Below are 22146 nucleotides of genomic sequence, written 5' to 3' on the forward strand. Positions count from 1 at the left end.
CTCCAAATTGGGTACAGAATGTGATATTTGGCTCTTTGCAGAAATCTTTCTCCAATTCCCCCTCCCTTTTCTCTTCCCCCTCCTTTCTCTTCTCTCCCGTTGCTCAGCGTCATCTGTATGAGTTGATGACGCTCGCCTGTAATAGCAGAGAAAGGCAGATCCCTAACCATGCAACCCATTGATGATAAACTCCACTCTTCTCCCCCCTCCCCTTGCGTCTCACCTGCCCACACACTCCTCAGTTACTATATAAAGAGAACCATGAGCTACAGTTCTTTAAACCAGAACCCAGAGACAGGCATCAGGAAATCTGAGAAGGAATACCACAATATTTGGGAAGAGAAGACTACCAGAAAACGAAAAACGAAGACAAGAAGAGAAAAGAAGAAAGGGGCTCTCTGGACTGACTCTTACTCAGCAACCAGAGACCCCATCCAAAATGTATAGGTCTACGAAAGGTGCATCAAAAGCCAGAAGGGATCAAATTAATGCAGAGATTCGAAACTTGAAGGATCTTCTTCCTATCTCTGATGGAGACAAAGTGCGGCTTTCTTATCTGCATATCATGTCGCTTGCTTGTATCTACACGAGGAAGTCTGTTTTCTTCTCTAGAGGTAAGATATTACTGAAAATATCTGGGGCTCTTACATTGAGAATCTATATATGAATTATTGTCTTATTTTCAGTTGAAGGTTAATAGTTAATGCAGAAACTTTAAGATATTATTTGGAAGTCCTTAAGGAATCAGACTTCAAGTGGGCTCTAATTTGACCCTATCTGTACCTGTTGCTTGTATTCATGTAACATATATTACTCATGTGATCAGAACACTGCAATAAGATAGGATAGTAAATGGCATGTCCATTCTTATAAAACTGATGATGAAGAGCTAGAGCTGATAGTCATATTGCTGCTGTCCTTGGTGCTGAAACAGAATTCTTCACTTATCACTCTCCAAGGTCCTGAATGTTAGAGCTATTGTACATGTTTGACTAGGACTATACGAAAACCAATGAATCTGTGCATGTTAAAAAGTTCTATTTTTTATTTCTCCAACAGCTCAACAGATAAATGAGTTGGAATGTCTACTTTCTAGTCAAGACTTACAAGATTTTATACACAACCTTCCTGGCTTCCTATTAACCTACACAAGTGAAGGAAAACTGATATATGTCTCTGAAAATGTGACTGATCATCTTGGACATTCAATGGTAAGTTAGTTTTTTATTGAACCACAATACCTACTGAGATATGTGATGATCTTTTATACTTAGTGATAATCAGTCTCAAGCATATAGTAAAATATAGATCAGTAAACTGAGAGGTTCAGATACTGTAGTATTCATATTCTATACCCACATGAATATTTTGTATATTCTGTTAAATGTAGGGTATATCCAGACCAGAAATCAGATAAGCAATTAATTACAGTAGAACCTTTAGGGTGGGGGGTGCTATCTTCTCTAAGAAGATGGCGAGTATGCAAAATATATGTTGTAACAGAAAATCTGTAAAAGGAAATCTGCTCTAGATAAAGTAGTGGGTTTTTTTCAAAGAGGCGGTCTTTTGTTGAAGTTTTACTGTACTTTGAAGCAAAACAATGGAACTACATCTCATCATGTCATTTATTTACTCAACAGGTTGATTTGGTTGCTCAAGGGGACAGCATTTATGACATAATTGACCCCTCGGATCACTTTGTCATGAGGAACCAATTGTCTCTTCCATCATCACTCAATAGTGGTAAGTGTCTGAAGTATCTCATGCCTTTTTTTAAACTTTCTAAAATGGGGGTTTGGAAGTAAGTGGTTTATTGATAGCTCACAGTTCTAAAATCTCTTTAACTGTGAAAGTATTCACAATAACCTAAGGCCAACAAAGGCATAAAGAATACCTTATAAGGATAGATTGTGGATACAGTCTTAACTGTAAATTCTGTATTAGGATTATTTTGTGTTCTATTGACTATACTATTGCACAACTAATGATACCATGCAATATTTATTTTTGTGTTTCAGAGAGAATGTTCAGGTGTAGATTCAATACCTCAAAGACAGCCCGAAGGCAGAGTGCAGGAAACAAGTTGGTCCTTATAAGGGGAAGGTTTCAGCAGGCTCCACCTGGCACCTATTGGTCATCAAATCCCGTTTTCACTGCTTTTTGCATTCCTCTCGACCCAAAACCTAGAGTAACCCACAACCATTTCTTGGTTGACTTCTTCGAGAGTCGCCATGCCAAAGATCTTTCAGTCATGGAAGTTTCAGAAAGGTAAATATTAAATGTGCACATCTACCTATCTGTATACCCATTTCATAAGACGGACTGAAGTGTAGCTCATAATGATTTTTTCTTTCACTTTTCTGCAGCTCCTTCTTGCACTTGGGTTTTGAGAAAAACGATTTGGTCTGCAAGTCGTGGTACAGTCTCATTCATCCTGAAGACCTGACACAAATGTCTACGCAGCATTACAAACTATGTAAGTTTATATAATATGTACTAAATTAGGGTACTAAATAAGGGGTACGATATTATAAGGGTATTTATTTGAATTAAAATTTGGAAAAAAGTGTGGACAACTGAAATTAATAAAGGAGAGAATATTTTGTATGAGAGTTACATAGTAAACTAAATGCCTAAAGGTAAAAGTGTAACATAATCAGAATTGACAAAGAGAATTTAGAGATACATACACTAACAATCTGCAATCTTTCTTTTCCTCTGCAGTAAGTGAATCTGGTGAATGCAGAGCAGAAGTAGTTTTACGCCTGCAGACAAGAGACCAGCAGTGGATTTGGGTGTATTCCCTGATGTTACTGGAAAACAATGATGCCCCAATCACATCATACAACTATATAATAAGGTAAGTACTTTTATTAACTCACATCTCTATGCAGACACAATGGCCTATCACATACACATTTTATGATTAACTGGTCTACTCAATTACACATTCTTTATATTGTTCCTCACATCAACACATATGATATAACTTTGCATATTAATAATTGCATTACCTAAAACAAAGTTTCTTTATTATCCCCAGTGACTCAGAAGCCTGGTGCCTGAGGCAACAGCTGACGTCAGAGGAGTCTCCACTTCCTTTTCCAGTTGGTGGTCCTTCCTACCAAGAGACTCTTCTCTCCCCAGCAGACCTTTCCAGTCCAGATCAAGTGTTCACTCCCCTTGCAAACACACCTACAAGCATCAGCCAGTCCTTTGAGTTTTCAGAGCCTGTGCCTGTCAGTCCAGAAGATCCCATCCTCTGTCAGAATACAACACCAATTATGGAAGATGCTGTTGCCACTGAAGGACAATTAGAAAGTCAGTCATTATTTTCCCTCTACCAACCAACTTCATATGATCAAAGTTACAGAAGAGAACATGCTGGTTCTGTACCACCCAAAGATTTTACTTGCACTCCTCCATACACTCCACACCAAAACTGTACTTTCCTCTTTGGGGCTGCAGAAAGTGCCCCACAGACAACTTCTGATCAGGACAGTACTTCCCTAAATCAAGAACTTTATTACTCCTACTGCAGTTCCCTCTATGAGAAGCTGCCACCAACTCCTGATAGTCCCGGGGATGGAGGAGACTGCACAATAATGACAGTACCAGAACTACCTAGTCCTCTCTTTGTGGATCTACCAATGCTTCCTGAGGGGTTGGTGACTCCAGAAACATCACCCATCAACCAAGTAATCTTCAGGTATTCAGAACAAGAGAAGAATGAGATTGAACTCTTAGTGAAACAAATTGGCTGTTTGGCCAATGTCTTCAATAATGTGGCTACTAAAGATATTCCATGCTCTGAGAGTGTGGTATTGAGTGGCCATGGGCTGGCATGCCGAAGTGTTTCCCTCCCTGCCAGTCTTCCAGATCCAGATATTAATCCAAACTTTCCTCGATCATGGAAGAGCATTGACTTTTCTGTTTTCTTGACATGTCAAGAACAACCTCTCACCACCGGTAGCCATCCGGTTTGCAGCCTTTTTAAGGACTTCCCTGATTCTCCACCTTTTGCAGCCATGGGGTCTCCTTGCAGTCCCCTGGAGGAGGATGAAGTAGGAGGGGACCTCTCCGCACCTCCATCCTTGACTTCGAACGTGACGACTGATCTGTCGCCAGAAGAATGTAACTTCTTAGAGGAACTGATGTCCTACAAAACAGACCTTGAGGCAGGTGCCTCAGAGATTCAATGTGACCGGTTTAATGATGAGTTGTATCAACTCCAGCTTGAGTTGCAAGACGGCTTCCAGCAAGGTAAATTAATAGAACAATCCTCTGTAGTTATATTAAAGAAAAAAGGTAGAGATTTGCATATTCTAAAGCTACCATTGATAGGTCAGAATTAAATATTTCCTGCCTTATTTTACCCAATACAAAGCCTACTCAAATTAGTTAAGTAATTATTCACATATATGACAGATCTAATACAAAAAAAATAACCAAACTTTATTGTCCAAAATTATTAGTGAAAAAAAAAAATTACTAATATCTTTTCTATCTTGTTTTGTTTTACAGATGGAAGTGGAAAACCTTCGTTTTGAAATAAGTCTGTGACTTACTTCGCTATGTATGGCATATTGTCATATTCTGAGCAGATTTTTCCTGCCTATTTAAGAACAAATCAAGATGCACAACGTGGGAGAGAAAGAACGACTTTCTGCGTCGTACGACTCTTCCATTCATCGCAAAACTGTTTTGCTCCCTTTTTCTCTTTCGTTCCTCTATTCTCTTTTTCTCTGAATTTCGTGCACGTTTACAAGAGATCTCTTTTGTTTTCCTTTGAAAATAATGGCAAAAACAATGGCCCATCAATATGAGCTTACATTCAATCATAGAATGTATGACAACAACTAAAGCTACATCACACATTTTATCTGTAAAATATATACATATAGATTTGTCTCACAAAACATTTGTTTAAACCTCACAACTCGATGGGCCATTGTTTTGTAACATTTGTACAACATGTCAATTTATAAAACAAAGGGTTTGCAGAGTTGGTCAGAAAGAGAAAAAAAGGTGTATATTGCGAAAGGAAGTTGTAAGTGGTCTTACATAACAAAAAAAGTATTCACTCGTAGTGAAACTAAAAGAAGTATATATGGTATTGTTGCCGAAATTATAACTACTTGAATATTTTAATTTTCATATTACTAGTGAAAAATAGTTTATTTTCAATGTGTCTGACAGAGATTTTATTGACTCCTCATATAGCATTATATCCCATAGTAACATGTTCTGCTCCAAAAATATTGGCATAAGGTCTAAAAATTGCTGAAAACAATCAAATACCAGTTTCATTTGAGTCACTGGTATGAATTTAAGGACATTAGCAACCGAAATGTTATGGCATTAAGATAAGTGGCTAAAAGTGAAATTGCGATGTTCTGTTGTAGAGCCTCCAAATTAACCACAAAAATACAAGTCACCACTCATTATTTCAACATTTACATTGCAACAACCAGTATAGGAGATAGGTGATCCCGTAATTTATAAGGCCTTTTCAAACCACCCCACAATAATAGAGGTATTTTAATGGCATGTATTGCCTATATCTATGTCTCAGCAGCATCTTACATTTAAGTAAACTGCTCTATTCATATAGCCGATAGGTTTACACCCAGAGATGAAGCACACTTGGGTTTATATACCCCTTTGTAAATACTGGTTGGTGACTTGTTGTTTTGTGTTCTACCCAAGATATTTTAGACCTCCTACAGTAATCTATTTAGCCTGTTTTTAGCTACTACTGCTTTGGACTTTAACCTACGTATTTACATTTTAAATGTAAAAACTTTCACACAAAGAAATGTAATTCACAATATGTAGTATGGACTGGGGTTACATTAATCCCAGACAGCTATTTCCAGAGAATATTAATAGCATGGGGTAATATTGCTAATATTCCCTCCCTTAAGTTTAAGGTGCAATGTTAAATGACAAAACCCAAAATGCACAAATGCATTACTAGCAGTACGGCCCCGAGAGGTATACGCATTGCATAGAACAATGTGAATTTCCAGTTCCGTAGTTTTCAAATTACTTCATTGGATATATTTGGCACTAACAAACACGGCAAGTGTAAAGCTGAATTCCTTGTATTAGCTCACTGAAGTGATGTGTAAATTACTGGTACACAACTACTTGTGCCTTTGTCATGAAATATTTATATTCTGGATAGTTGCACCTTCAAAAGGAGAGGGAAGTGTTTGATGTAAAACTGAACCTCTGTATAAAAATGTGATAATGCTTACTGACAAGCATAGAAAAAAATATATATATGTATCAAAATTATGGTGCAGTGGCGTGCCATAAAAGATGACGTAGGATTTTGCTACGATTTAAGTATAAGGATATTTTTTCCTGAACAGCTGTTTTTCAAAAGTTTGAGAGAAATGGTGATAACAATTAAAACTATGAAATGTACGGTTATACATATTTATAAGTAGAATTTTTCTAATGTGTATGGCAAATTGCATTGTGTTGGGCTGGTGATGTTAAGTCCTAGTCTTGTACAAAGTGCTTTTTTTATTGATATGATAAAAAAAGAAATGAAAAGAAGTTGTGCGTGTTTTATTAATACGGCAGACGTCTATTGGATTCCGTACACACATATAAATTTTATTTCCTTGCCATCTGTACATTAAGTTTTATAATCCCACAACACTCTGTCAACATCCAAACTGCTCTATGGTCAAGCCGGAAAACTGTTTCATAACATACAATTAACCCTTTCCAATCCACTGTCTGACGTCTAAAGACATGATAATTTAAGGCTGTACAGCTCCAATCTTGGAAGACATCCGTTGGGGTTTTCTTACTGTATATGGCCGGCCTTTCTGCTGTCAGAGCCTATCCAATGTGTCACCTCATGCAGTACTGGCTTTAGCCAGCAAATAGCGCCGTTTTATAATGGCAGAAAAATAGTAACCCCTCTAGGAAAACCAGGATACAAATTGGATTGGAAAGGGTTAAAGGCTGACAAAATATGTCAGGAGTTGGTAGGTTATGAAAAAATGAGTCACATGATCCCAAACCATAAGGGACCTTTAAAAACTGTCTAAGCTTATTAGTAACATCAATTAGAAGGAAAAAAGTACCAGTAGGCCTTGATGTGCAATATAATAGGGACCAAGTAAAAACTTATCTGAATCTATGCTCATCTTGTCACTTGGATAAATATGCACACAATGCTATTTCAGGCTGGAACAAGAAACAAGGCAATGCTTCCTACAAATACTGTACTACTGGGTATTTACCCTCTGCAGGTGCTAAATAAGCCCTCATCACCTGTTCTGAGCAATCTGCAAAAAGGAACCACATATGGTTGGTGAGTTGAATAATGCAAATAAATTAACTGATCAATAGTAACATTAATGACATTACCATTTTTAAATAAAATTATCAACTGCACATTGACAGGACCTACAAAATGATGCATCACGTACAATATTGACCTTTCAACTAAAACATTTATCTCCCACACAAAAACACACTGAACAAAGTTGAGCAACTTTGTAAATGCATTGCATTATTGATCCTCAGTTACAGCTTAAGGCCCCATGCCCACGGCCATGTCGGACTCAGACAGCAGAATATTGCAGGGGAGTCAGACAGGGCGCTCCGCAAAGACCCCATACTCACCTCTCTGGATCCACCACGTGAGTCCCTTCTGATGAGTTGACGCGCATGCGCAGTACAGCACATGACGCGCCAGCAGTGGGCGATGATGCGGTCACGGTGACGCGTAATCACGCGGTACTTCCACTGTGCTCACAGCAGAAGTATCCCATTACGGACGGCTTCCATTGACTACAAAGGAAGCTGGCCGCCCATATTCCTGCAGCAATTAGAGCATGCCACGCTTTCTTTCACTATGAGTTATTCCGCAGTGGAATTCCGTAGTGTGAACATTGAGCTATTAGGTTCAATAGAACCTAATAGCTGCGGGATAACGCCGCAGATTTCCGCCGCGTGAAACGAGTCAGAAAGCCATCTGGGGATTAGCCCTAATTTATAGTACAGAGCCGCAATCACAATTCTGGAGAACAGAAGTCCCAGAAGATTGGAGAAGGGCAAATATTGTCCTGGTCTTCAAAAAAGGGAAGAAGGTAGATCCAGGAAACTACAGACCTGCCAGCCTGACTTCTATATCAGGAAAGATCTTTGAACAAATTATTAGACAGCATGTATGGATAACCAGTGGCAGCATGGGTTTATATAAAACAAATCATGCCAGACAAATATAATTTCCTTCTATAACAGAATCAAGGACTGGGTTGATCAGAGAAACGCAGTAGATGTAGTATATCTTGACTTTAGTAAAGCATTTGACAAAGTAGCTCATACCATCCTTATTGAAAAATGACCAAATATGGGATTGACAAGGCAACTGTTTGAGTAGATCACTCAGCCAAGAGTGGTTATAAATGGCTGCACATCTAAGTGGAAGAATGTATCAAGTGGGGTACCGCAAGGCTCTGTCCTGGGCCCAGTGGTGTTCAACATTTTTATAAATGATCTAGAAGAGGGAATTAAGGGGAAATTGATCAAGTTTGCCGAGGACACAATGCTAGGAGGGATGGCTAACATTGGAGAACAGAGAGAGAGAGGTTTCAAAAGATCTGGACAAGCTTTAATAGTATACGGCGACTACTGGAATTTTTTTTAACAAGGAGAAATGCAAAGTACTACAATAGGGTAGGAAAAATGAAAAAGCACATACAAAATGGGAGAAATTGAGTTAAGCAGCACATGTGAAAAAGACTTGGGTAAACTAATAGATCACAGACTGAACACGAGTCAACAGTGTTATGCAGTAGCAAAAAAGGCAAACAATTCTGGGATTTATTAAGAGAAGCATAGAGAGTCTAGATCAGGTGAGGTAATTATTCCCCTCTACTCTTCTTTGGTCAGACCTCATCTGCAAACCATGTCCTAGAAGAATGGTTAAACAAGATGGGAGTGTTTAGCTTGCAAAAAGGGAAGGCTGAGAGGAGACTTAAAAGCTGTCTTCAAATATCTGAAGGGCTGTCACAGTGCAGAGGGATCAGCCCTATTCTCATTTGCACAAGGAAAGACTAGAAGTAATGGGATGAACCTAAAAAAGGAGGTATTAGAAAAAAAACTTTGACAGTGAGGGTGATCAACGAGTGGAACAGGTTGCCAGAATTGCGATTTTCCACGTCGTCCAGTCATGACAGCACATATGGAGGTTGACCTATGATGGAACAGGAAGGAGAGATTAAAAGCACCATTCCACCAACCTCCACTGTTCTTCCTGTTCCTTCAGCAGACACAAGCAGGAGAGTCCCTTTTGTGGATAAGGTAGACATGGATTAAATCAGGGTCTGTGGCTCTCTTTCCTCCCTCGACTGCACAGGCTAAAACCTGCTACAGGTCCCTTAACCTGATCCCGCTCTACATCGAGTGGTAAAGCGATTGGAAGAACGCAGATCTGACATACAATCGCTCATGGTGAGTAAATCACTGCACCCAAAACACTGGTAGTCATACGCCTGATGTTTGCTTCTTCACATGCTGGCTGTGGCTTCAACGCAGCGTGCGCTTTGGTGAATGCATGCCCTGATGTCATCACGCATCCAGGAGGCAGTAATCAACCCTGCCAAGTTATCACATTCAAATCAAATCAACCTCTTCTTGGGAAGGTGGTGGTTCTGCTCCTAGCCTACAACTGGTTTCAGTAAGGCCGATCTATGTCAATAATGCATTTGTTAGCATAGCAATACACAAAATTGTCATTTCAGAGTGAAAAGGAAACTCAGGAGCTCCAGACCCAATGTAAAAAAAAAAAGAGAAAAAAATTGGACACTATATGCCAAAACTACAAAAAAAAATGAGCAGAGGGCACTGCTAAGATAATGAAAGAGGAACAGGCTACCTTAATGAAGGACCTCCTAGGTCAGAGCCATTTTCCTCCATATTTTTGAATTTGCTTGTTTGCCTAATAACTTAAATCTGTAACCAGGACTTAAGCATTTTCAATTTTATTGTCATACTTGAATCAACCAACATACCCTGACACGCAGAATTACATAACTGTACAGACAGGACAATGGTAGCATTCAGAGATCACACTCCATTCTATAGCATCACATAGATGGCTTTGGAATATAAAACATCTTACTCTTGAAGACCAGCTGTAAAAATGTTCAAAGCTCAAGGCTTGAAATGTGTTTCAGTTCAGTAACAAAAAGAAAACAAAAATCGCTGTAATATAAAGTTCCTCAAAAATTCAAAATATCCGTTGTTTTCACATCATTTCTTCTTAGCTGCTTCAGCTTCTGCTAACCGAGCTTCAGCAGCAGCTTTAAGGACAACTTCTCGCTCTTCTAGGAACTTTCCATAGTCCTCAGGGGACAGACTGTAGGGACAAAGCAAAGACCATCATCAACAACAGACCACATGAGAAGTATCTCCAATTAAGTATACCATACTACATACCTAATCATTTTATGCATCTGGTATTCAATCAAAATAATTGTTTTTTCTGTATGCCACATACCGTATATACCGGCGTATAAGACGACTTTTGAACCCCGAAAAATCTGCTCTGCAGTCGGGGGTCGTCTTATGCGCCGGTAATACAAAAAAAAAAAAGTGTAAAAAAAAAAAATTTTATTACTCACCTCCCACGGCGTCCTGTCGCGCTCCGGCAGGCTGTCGCTCGCTCCTCGTCCCCGCCGCAGCATAGCTTTCTGAATGCGGGGCTTGAAATCCCCGCTTCCAGAAAGCTAATACACACGCCGGCAGCCATGACAGCATTGAATGGCTGTGATTGGCTAAAGCACACGTGGCTTCAGCCAATCACACTATTCAATGACATCATTGAATGGCTGTGATTGGCTGAAGGCGCACGTGTTAGCAATCCCACCCATTCAATGATGTCATTGAATAGTGTGATTGGCTGAAGCCACGTGTGCTTTAGCCAATCACAGCCATTCAATGATGTCATGGCTGCCGGCGTGTGTATTAGCTTTCTGGAAGCGGGGATTTCAAGCCCCACATTCAGAAAGCTATGCTGCGGCGGGGACGAGGAGCGAGCGACAGCCTGCCGGAGCGAGCGACATCCTGCCGGAGCGCGACAGGACGCCGGGGGAGGTGAGTAATAATTTTTTTTTTTTTTCTCCACTGAATACCGGCGTATAAGGTGACAGTTGGGGGGTCGTCTTATACGCCCCGTCGCCTTATACGCCGGTATATACGGTACTTAAAAAGGTCTTAAATTTTCTTAGTTTAGTACTTTATGACGTGGTCATTTTTTTCTTGTCTCTGCAGTTCAAAAGCCATATTATTTTATTTTATTTTTTTTTCTATCAATAGTCACATATAGGCTTGTTATTTGCAGGACAAGTTGCATTTTTAATGGCACCATTTTGGGACAAATACAGTATAATGGTTTTGTATAACAATCCTTTTTTTTTTTTTGAAGGGGGCGATAGGAAAAGTTTCAGTTGGGTTTTTAAGGTATTCCTTGAGCAGTGCACATGACGTAACTTAATCATAAGGACTCACAGACTATGAAGCATTATAAAATTAAAAATCAGATATTTTTCCTTTGAGCTTTTAACACTTCCGCACAATAAAAAAATAAACGAAAAAAAACCCCTCAACTTTAAAATAATTTATTTTCTTGTTGAAATAGTGAAAGACCTATAACTTTTCCCATCTACGAAGCAGTGAGTGAGCTCATTTTCTGCACGACGACCTTTGGGTTTTATTTGTGTCATTTGGGAGTACATATGGCTTTTTAGACAGTTTTTAACTACATATTTTAGGAGGCAGAATGAACCAAAAAAAAGCATTTTGGCAATTTCTTCTTACAAGGTTCAACATGATCGCCCAGGATGATCATGTTGTGGCCAGCTGACGGGGGTGACAGAGGGAGCCCTCTGAGATCTCATCTACGATCTTGGCCATCAGAGTGCAGTGTTAGTTGTCTACTTCAGTTTATAACCACTAGGGATGATGCGGGCACAGCTTCTTGAGCCCGTGCCATCACTGCACCATTGTAGTATGGTGGCATAGTTCCTGCAACGTACAGTTACATCATGGGTTGGAAAGGGGTTAATAGCCCTACAATGGAAATTATATTAAATCATTAGTTGCACAGCAGGCAACAATAACTATCCCAAGTAGTAATCTATCCCAAGTAGTCCAAACTTGGAGTAGTAGTATAAATTTTCAAAACAGTGTCGATAATGACAATGTAAATGTTAGCAAATAGAATGTTAAAACATTAATGAACTAGAATGTATATAACACAGCAAGGGGCTATAACTTCTAGCTCAGCCCCTGCAAGAAAAAAGTCAAAACAGACTCTGAAGGGGCTCCAACAGACACATGATGGTATGACATGTAGAGAGTTGTAACTTCACAATTGCAGATAAATACAGCATAATGCATTAAAATGGTCAGCATCTGAGCTTATAATGGTCTATCACTGTAGTGATATCAGAGGGACAGAGAACACCTTACTCTCTGACTACTTTGATCCCCAGTGACCGAGCACTGCCAATAATAGATTTCACCACTTCAATCAGTGGCATATCCCGGAGAATAAATGCTTCATCTTGAGACTTCACAACAGCTATTTCATATACTTGTTTCAAAGTCACCATGCCTGCTACTTCGTGACCTACAAGACAAGCAAATAAAGCACTATAAACACCAATCTCAGACTTGTTTGCTTAAAAAAAAAAAAAAAAAAGACATTTAAAATTCCTTAGGCCGCCTGTAGACGGCCGGGTCAGATCCGGCTGCGAGAATTCTCGCAGCGGGACCCGACCCGAGCCCCTGCAGAGAGCAGCGCGTACTCACCTGCTTCCATGGCTCCGGCTGTTTGATGTGCCGGCGCATGCGCAGACCGAAGCCGGCGGCCGGGAAGTGAGATTTCTGTGCGGAGCTCGCAGAGCCCCGCACAGAAATAGAGCATGCCCTGATTTGTTTGCCGCGCGAGATTTGTTGCGGACAAATCGCGGCTGTCTGCCTAGGATTGCGTTTGTTAACGCAATCCTATGGCAGCTTCCACGGGCGGAAATTCCGTGGGAAATCCCGCCGCAGAATTTCCGCCCGTCTGCAGGCGGCCTTATTCACATATTAATACAAAGCCCTACATTTGTAAGCCATTACAACAGTGTCCGAATGGTAAACTCTTCTAAATCAACCTTAATCATGTCAAAAGGCTACTTACAACAACCTTAGTAATTGTGTTGCCACGTGCGAGTAGAACAGTGAAAACCAATTTATTTGAATTGCCACAATACACCACGTTTTATAGGCGCTTTCATCACGTACGTAATACGCAATTCAAATACAGTCATGTGAGCCTGGCCTTCCATGTATTACGTTGTCAAGATACGGAAAATTTCATGCAAAAGGCGATCTTGAGAGAAGGGAACTTCATTAAACTAGGATATAAAATGAGCAGAGATTAAAGACGTATATCAGGAAAATGGGAATTATGGATGAAGGTGTCAAAGTGAAAGGTGTTTTGATGAAAAGGAACAACATATGTGAGTGTTGAAGACACAGTATGTCAAGGATAGTGGAGGAAATGTATGGAAAAGTGTTACCTAAGCTTTTCGTCCTTGGGGTGCTCCTGGGAAAAGTTTTACCATGGGACACCACTTCTAAAAAAAAAAGTAGTGTGTTTGAGAGTGTCTATGGGTGCGGCTTATCACAACATGATTTTATCTTCGATATTTCCGGCACCCAGCAGCTTTGAGTAAGCACAGTGCGGCTGGCCACTTCCGCATCACCTGCGCTCAATAGAGGCCATCAGGTGCCTGCTGAAGAAGGTGGTGAAAGCACAAAGACTTCAGAGGGGAGAGAGGTATATACTGAAATCATCTGCCAATTTAGAGTCAAAATCCACACCGATGGATTTCCACTATGAGTAAACATACCCTGGGGCTGATTTGCTGCGGAATGTCTGCAGCGGTGGAAAGTCTGCCACAAAACCCGCATCATTTGGTGCAGATGGTATTGCATATTTTTGTGCAGAATTCGCCCCCTCATTGAGAAGTGAATTCAACTGCGGAATTGCGATAAAATAAGCATTTTGGACACAAAGTACAACGGTGATCATACAAACTCAGATACATTATGACTAACTGGTCCTTCAGAGCGACAATGTAACCATGGAGAAAACTAATGCAGTTTTGTTTCCAAGGATACTGATGTTACTAAAGAAGGTTGATAATTATCATCATAAATATCAATGGTTCGGATATAAAAATGCATCAGCTATACAGCACAATATAAAGGATTTGCCTCAAGTGCTGAACTCTGGAGCAGGGAATGATCATGGAGCCCCTAAACATTCTCTCTCCAGTCACTACTCCCTAATGTGCCATTCTGAGTTTTGATCAGTAATGATTGACTGCATGGTGAAAATTACTTTACGTGCCCATTTCTTAAAACACCCATCCGGTTTCCGCACTCACTGACTGGCTGAGTAGAGATACGAGTCTTTCACCAAATCATTCACATTTAAGAGGTTTTGTTTTTATTTTTAAATTGAGGAAAAAAGTGGCAAAGTTGAACTATGTTGATTGCAAAACAAAAAAAAGGGAGGACAAAAATTAGAATACGTAAAACATAAGAGAAATCAGTTACTTTACCAAATTCTCTGCATCGGTCTGGAGTCAATAGAGAGCGTATCTGCCACCAGAGGCGACACAATTACTCCAGCGGCAAAAAGACTCTGGCACGCGCTCTATCGAATAGCAGGCTCAGAATAATTATGTGCCGGGCTGGGATGAGGGACGACTTGGGAAAATTGATGACTCATCTGTCCAATGTGACCTGAAGACTCTGCAGGTTGGACTGAGTAGGAGCTTTTATCCAAATAGGGAATGTCACCAGCATCTTGGTATAAACCCGGGGTTCTTTCTGTAGCCAGCCTGAATGGGAGCGCTGCAAAGTGGCAATGCCTCGACAGAACAGCAAACCGCAGGAAATGCTGATGCACCTGATAAATGGGGATGTACACACAGGCGTCCTTTAGGTCTATGAATGAGAGGAATTAGCCGGGCTCCATGGACGTCACGACTGACCTCTATGCGAAAATGCTGAACTCTTATCTAGCAAATTTTGGGCTTTAAGATTCAGGAACAGCCTGAATGATCTGTTCTTTTTGGCCACAGTAAACTGACTGGAATAAAAAGAAACCCTGCAACGCTGGGAGGATGGAACCCGCACTATAATGCGCTGGTTGCGAATGGAATGGCTCAAGGCTCTGGCTGGTAGAGGAAATTCTGGAACCCTTGAAGCAAAAAACGTTCAAGTGGGCAGGCAACAAACTTGATTGAATAACCTGCGGAGACAACCTCTATAACACATTCGTCTGCAATGTGGGCGAGCCAGGAATCCTTTAATAGGGTCAGCTGTCCCCCACCGTGGAAACCCCAGGTGGGGGCCGCCCCTCATTTAGAGGATTTAGATGTGCGTGCCATTGCAGTCTTGGTTTGAAGGAGGGGCCGCAACTATTTTCTTGCAATGCCCTTCTGTCGGCTGAGGTTCGAGGGCTGGAGCAGTGAAAAGGCTGAAAAAGGACATTTCTGCCCTGTCTGGAGCCAATAAATCTAGGCCTATACTGAGGCAAATGGGAACTACACTCTCCTGGGGCATCAGAAATTATTTAAAGGGGTTGTCCCGCGGCAGCAAGTGTGGTTATACACTTCTGTATGGCCATATTAATGCACTTTGTAATATACATCGTGCATTAAATATGAGCCATACAGAAGTTATATACTCACCTTCCCTGCGCTGGCGTACCCGTCTCCATGGTGCCGTCTAATTCCAGCTGATTGGCTGGAATCGGCACACGTGACGGGGCGGAACTACGCGATAATGCTTAGAAGGGGGCGGAGCCAGAACGCCGCTCGTGCCCAGACCGACCAGAAGGGAGAAGACCCTTCTGCGCAAGTGCGTCTAATCGGGCGATTAGACGCTGAAATTAGACGGCACCATGGAGACGGGGACGCCAGCGCAGGGAAGGTGAGTATATAACTTCTGTATGGCTCATATTTAATGCACGATGTATATTACAAAGTGCATTAATATGGCCATACAGAAGTGTATAACCCCACTTGCTGCCGCGGGACAACCCCTTTAATTCAGCTGAGTGCCGAAGAGCCTAAAGCCCTCAAAAGGGGAGGATCGCAAGCACTTTCTCAGAGGCAGTATCGGCCTCCCACACCTTCAACCACAGGGTGCTCCGTATGACCACGGATGAAGCAGATGGCTGCATTAAGGGATGCCTCACAGACATATCTCCCAGTATGATCAATCTGTTAGGCCAGCTCCAATAATTGATTCTGAGCGCAATCAGCTAGGATAGCTCTCTGCAGCCCACTCCGAAATGTCCTTACTTACCCAGGTGGTGGCGAACCTAAAGGATGAGGCATCCGCCAAGGACAGCGTAGTGCGTTTTGATAACCGTGACACCAGAGGGTCCACAGCAGGGGAAACAGACCAGAACTTCACAAATTCCTCAGAAAATTAATACAAGAGATCCAACCCCTTAGGTTTAACAAAGATCTTATCTGGTTTACTCCAGTCACTGGGGATCACATCCTTAAAATCCCCATAAGGAGGAACGTTTGGGGCGCCGGAAGAACCCAGTCGCTGCAGGAGTAGCCGAAGGCTGGTCAGTGGCCTGTAAGGTACCAGTGACCGCTGTAATAAGGCTTTTAAGATTGAGGAGAGTTTAGAAGCTTGCTCATCATCAATATCGGACTCAGAAGCCAAATGAGAAGGCTCGCCCTGCGATTGACTAAGGCGTGAGAGTAATAACAAAACTTCGCCTGAGTGGCAAACAGTGGCAACTGGTTCGAGCATACAGGTGAGCCAGAGGAATAAGTCTGGACCCTTAAGGCCTGGCCCGCTTCTGAAGCCTAGCACAAGGAACAATCTGCGACACAGAATCCTCTCTTTCAGACCCCACTCTGATAGGAGGCCCCGACATCCGATCCAGCCTCTACAGAATAGCTAGTTGTCAGGTCTACAGCCACCTGCCGCAACATGGTACAATTACTGTAATAGGGCTCCAGTTGCCCGCATATGAATTTATTAGTCCACCAAGAGCATGCATAATGAATGGCTCTGGATGACCCCCTGTCTCGGCTCCTCAGCTCTAGAGTCAGATATAGCACTCCCAAACAACTGCCAGCAAGTTTATAGGAGGAATGTAGCAAGTAGGGAAGCAAAGCGCAGGCAAAGCTTACGCATGGGCTAGAGCCGTAGGAGCAGTGCTGTCATCACAAGGAAACACTAGGTGTGGAACTACAAAACAACTGTGGGTTTAAAATACGTAGTACACCCTAGATGAATTCGTTAAGGGGGTCTAAATTTCAAAATGGAGTCATTTGTGGGGGGTTTCTATCGTTTTGGCTGCTCAGGGTCTCTACAAGTGGGCAATGGGGCCTGAAACACCTTCAAGCTAATTTTCTGTTCTGAAACCCATCGGATGCTCCTGGTGACAGCTCCAAGCTGTCAGCTACCTCCGGTAGCAGGTGTCTGTCACACTCCCCGCAGCTTTATTCTACAGGGCCACCGCGTTTTCACAGCCCTATGAAATAAAACCTAGACACCCAGGATGTGACAACAAATATGGGTGGTCACCAAATGGTTAAACAATTTGGAATTCCAAGGTTAAGGGAGCATGCAAGTCTTGGCACCGAGTTCTTCCAATTTTCAGTGCAATTTGCCGCATCCTCTTTAGAATATGCGCCATAACATGAAAAGGAAAGGCTCTAAAATAAAAAAGTACAAAAGCTTAGGAAGGAAAGTCATTTTCAAAGTATTTACCTTCTCAATAAAATACCTGCTACAACTTTCCAGAAGCAGTAGAATCATAGAATGGTAGAGTTGGAAGGAACCTCCAGGGTCATCTGGTCCAACCCCCTGCTCAGTGCTGGATTCACTAAATCATCCCAGACAGATGTTTGTCCAGCCTTTGTTTCAATACTTCCATTGAAGGAGAACTCACCACCTCCCGTGGCAGCTTGTTCCACCCATTGATCACTCTCACTGTCAGAAGGTTTTTTTCCAATATCTAATTCGTATCTCCTCCCTTTCAGTTTCATCCCATTGCTTCTAGTCTTTCCTTGTGCAAATGAGTATAGGGCTAATCCCTCTGCACTGTGACAGCCCTTCAGATATTTGTAGACAGCTATTAAGTTTACTGTTTACACGTTGCCACGCAGACTATCGGCTAGTCAGAAGCTGGCCAATGGTTCCCATGGCAGGGAGAGATAGTAATCAGCTGTCAGATGATAGCTGGGAACCAGCTCTTAGAGCGGAGAAAACCTCCGATCTCTGCTCTTTAACCCTTTACATGCCAAAGTCTGTGCGACCGCAGCGTGCAATGGACTAACAGAGGGAAAATGTGATCAGCCCTTGTGGGCGAGCCTGTCCACCTCCAATGGACACTAAGCTAAAACTGATTAGCCAGGTGTCGGGAGGGAGGGATATAGCCCGCGGGTGGAGTTAACACTTTTTATGCTTAGTGTCGCCTCCTAGTGGCAGTAGCTATATCCCACAGTCTTTGCCGTGTTCCCCAATGACACAAGCGAGAAAAAACTAGAACAATTTGGTATTGGCATAATCGTACAGGAGTGTAGAATTACTTTATTATATTATTTATACTGTTCAGAGAATGCAGTGAAAAATAAAAGTAAAAGACATGCCAGAATTACAGATATTGTTAATCTTGCCCCTGGAATTAAAAAAAAAACCGCTCAAAATTTTACATGTTCCCAAAAATAAGATAAATGAAGACTAGGGTTCATCCCGGAAAAAACAAGGCCTTCTAAAGCTCTGGCAATGGAAAAATATAATTAATATGGGTCTTGGAACGTGGCGACATGTGGAATGTGGAAAGTTTCTTAAAGCAAACGTTTCAGGGAAAAAAAAATTAAATGTACAAAAATAGAAAAACATTAAAAAAAACTAAACATAAAACAAACAGTATAAACTTGGTATCGCCGGAATCGTGCTGACTCAGAGAATAATGATATCACATTATTTATTCTGCATGTTGAACGCCGTAAAAATGAAATGCAAAAAACAAACGGCAGAATTTCTTTTTTTCCCCCATCTCCCTATAAATTTTTTTTTTACAAAAGTTATGCAATACATTATATATACCCAAAAATGATGCCATTAAAAAATACAACTTGTCCCGAAAAAACAAGCCCTCATATGGCCGTGTCAATGGAAAAATGAAAGTGTTATGGCTCTTGGAATGCAAATGGAAAATGAGTTGAAATTAAATGATTGGCCCATTTAAAAAACCTGCCCTAGTGGGCACGACAGGGGAGTAAGAAACCCGCCACTGAAGGGACGCCCAGATACTACACAGACCACTGAAAAGTGAAGTTAGATTGAAGCTGAAAGACCATGTGTGACAGCAACGTGAGGTTAAAGACCTTTGACTTAGTGTTACCTTTAACCCCTTCATGACATGGCCTATTTTGGCGTTGAGGACCAAGCGATTTTTTGGTATTTTTCCATCTCCATTTTTCAAAAGCCATAACTTTTTTATTTTTCCGTGGACGCGGCTGTATAAGGGCTTGTTTTTTGCGTGGCGAACTGTAGTTTTTATCGATGCCAATTTTGGGTACATAGACTATATCATAAAAATTTTTATTTTTTTTTAATGATAGCAGAGAGAGAAAACGCATCAATTCTGCCATAGATTTTTTATTTTTTTTTACACTGTTAATCATGCAGCATAAATGAGACTTTCCATTTTTTCTGTAGACCGGTACGGTTACAACGATACCAAAATTCTAACTTTTTTTTATGTTTTCCCACTTTTCTGCAATAAAAACCCTTTTTTTTGGAAATCTTTTTTCTATTCTAAATTGCTGCATTCAAAGTCACGTAACTTTTTTATTTTTTGATGTACAGAGCTCTATGAGGGCTTATTTTTTGCGAGACGAGCTGTAGATTGTATTGGTACCATTTTGGCGTACATACGACTTTTTTGATCACTTTTATTGCGTTTTTAGTGAGGCAAAATGCTAAAAATGAGCATTTTGCCTCAGTTTTTTAGCTTTTTTTTTAGCGTTTTTTTCGGTGCACAGTCAAAAGCATGTGCAACTTATTGTACGCATCGTTACGGACGCGACAATACCAAATATGTGGGGCTTTATTTTTTTTTTACCTTTTTTTATGCTAATCTGAGAAAAAGCATAAAAAATGGTTTTTTTACTCTTTTTTTTTACATTTTTTTTAATTCATTTTTTAAATCTTTCTTTTTTTTACACTGTTTGTGTCCCTCTGAGGGACTTACATCACTGTGCCTATGATCGCTGTCATAAGGCATGGCAGAGCTACTGCTCTCCCATGCCTTATCGCTCATACAGCGATCTCAGGCATAGGCAATACAAGACGCCAGTGTCTGGCGTCCTGTTGCCATGGTGACAGGCCGGGCTCTCGCGATGACGTCGCGAGTTCCGACGGAGACACGAAGGGAGCCGCGCTCCTGCTGTGAACTCTTTCCCTGCCGCGATCTACTTAGATCGCGGCAGGGAAGGGGTTAACAGTGGCGGGCGCATCTCCGATGCCCCCCCGCTGCTGCAGCGAGACGCCGGCAGTGACTGACAGCCGACTCCCGCTGCGGGATAGAGCTGGATCATATGTGATCCCGCGCTATCTCCAGGACGTAAGTTTACGCCCTGTTGCGGGAAGTACCCCGCTCCCAGGACGTAAACTTACGCCCCGCAGCGGGAATGGGTTAAGGCCTGATAGCGTTTGCAGTAAGGTCCAAACCTGGAGAGCTTAGACCGTAATGTGGGGAGGACATCACAAGTAACTCCTATGTTTACATATTGTATATGCACCTCCAGCACCGCTGAGGAAAACAAAAACCTATTGTGCTAGCATTACCGTATTTTTCGCTTTATAACTTTATAAGACGCACTTTTTCCGCCTCCAAAGCGGGGGGGGGGGGGGGGGGGGGGGGGGGAGGGAAGTTCCTGCGTCTTCTAAAGCGAATGTGTCGAAAATTCGTTCTGATCGCCATTTTTAGCGCGATCGAGAATTTAACGCGTGGACGCGATTTATTTAGTGCGATCAGTTAGAAGATTTCTCTCCTCCTGTCAAAAAAATAAAAAATCATTACTCACCTCCCCCAGCATTCTGCGGCGCTGCTGCAGGCTGTCGCTCCCTCCTGGTCCCCAGCAGAGCATTACTTTCTGGACGCAGGGCTTGAAATCCCCGCCTCCAGAAAGCTAATACTGTGATTGGCTAACACACGCCGTCAGCGTGTGATGTCATTGAATGGCTGTGATTGGCTGACGGCGTGTGTTAGCCAATCACAGTATTAGCTTTCTGGAGGCGGGGTTTTCAAGCCCTACGTCCAGAAAGCAATGCTCTGCCAGGGACCAGGAGGGAGCGACAGCCTGTAGCAGCGCCGCAGAACGCCGGGGGAGGTGAGTAATGATTTTTTTCCCCCTATTTTCCCGCCCTAAAACGGGGGTGCGTCTTATAGACCGGTGCATCTTATAAGGCGAAAAATACGGTACTTTCAATAGAAGAAGTGTAGTTTAATTTCTGACTCTGTTCTCATTCTAACTGTAGTATTTCTTGTCCCCTCCTCCTTATGGGAATCTCAACAAATCCCTTTGTGTCAGTGATATAGTCACCTTCTCGCTAGAGCAGGAGGTAGAGATTGGAGGAACGGACACTGTCATAAGTTGGGACAAGTATGTCTTCATTTATGATTTGTCACCATTCTGAGCTGGTTTGAAGAAAACCTTTTTCTCTTTGGATAACCCCTTTAAAGGGCCAATTCAGGGAAACGTTATAGTTTCACTAGATCTGATTGCCATAGAAAATATATTAGGGTAGCTGACATACTTACCATTCGCTATGTTGCAGAGTTTTCGGCTCCACTCTAGTCCCCAGTGAACCCCACTTAAGCCACTCTCACACAAGAGTTTGTAAAAACACTGCAGAGCAGCCTTTACCTGCTTTGTTACTGCCTATTTCATGCAGTAAACAATGCAGGGAAAGCGAGCTGATGATGTAACCACTTTTTTTATTTACCCCTCCCAGTGGCATAGTAAGCTACTTTAAAAACACAGTAAAACGCAGAACATT

General features: G+C 41.7%; 2 protein-coding genes across 3 annotated transcripts in view; one reads left to right on the forward strand and one right to left on the reverse strand.

Moving 5' to 3' along the window:
- The first annotated feature begins 439 nt into the window (after positions 1-439).
- On the forward strand, positions 440-4550 carry NPAS4 (neuronal PAS domain protein 4). The gene is made up of 8 exons (XM_066583786.1): positions 440-614; positions 1060-1211; positions 1641-1743; positions 2019-2268; positions 2367-2476; positions 2725-2860; positions 3044-4263; positions 4525-4550. The coding sequence occupies exons 1-8, from the start codon at positions 440-442 to the stop codon at positions 4548-4550; spliced, it is 2172 nt and encodes a 723-aa protein (XP_066439883.1).
- A 5450-nt stretch (positions 4551-10000) lies between these two features.
- MRPL11 (mitochondrial ribosomal protein L11) overlaps positions 10001-22146 on the reverse strand; it is a 28077-nt gene continuing 15931 nt past the window's right edge. Inside the window, exons 5-7 of one of the 2 annotated variants that reach the window (XM_066582272.1) lie at positions 13605-13661; positions 12508-12667; positions 10001-10393 (exon numbers count right to left, since the gene is read on the reverse strand). In XM_066582272.1, the coding sequence (XP_066438369.1) occupies positions 10288-10393; positions 12508-12667; positions 13605-13661 (323 nt within the window). In that variant the 3' untranslated portion in view covers positions 10001-10287. The remainder of the gene's footprint in view (positions 10394-12507; positions 12668-13604; positions 13662-22146) is intronic. The other variant, XM_066582273.1, reaches the window with a different exon arrangement.

This window comes from Eleutherodactylus coqui, chromosome 11, assembly GCF_035609145.1.
Source record: "Eleutherodactylus coqui strain aEleCoq1 chromosome 11, aEleCoq1.hap1, whole genome shotgun sequence".
Classification (NCBI taxonomy): Eukaryota; Metazoa; Chordata; class Amphibia; order Anura; family Eleutherodactylidae; genus Eleutherodactylus; species Eleutherodactylus coqui.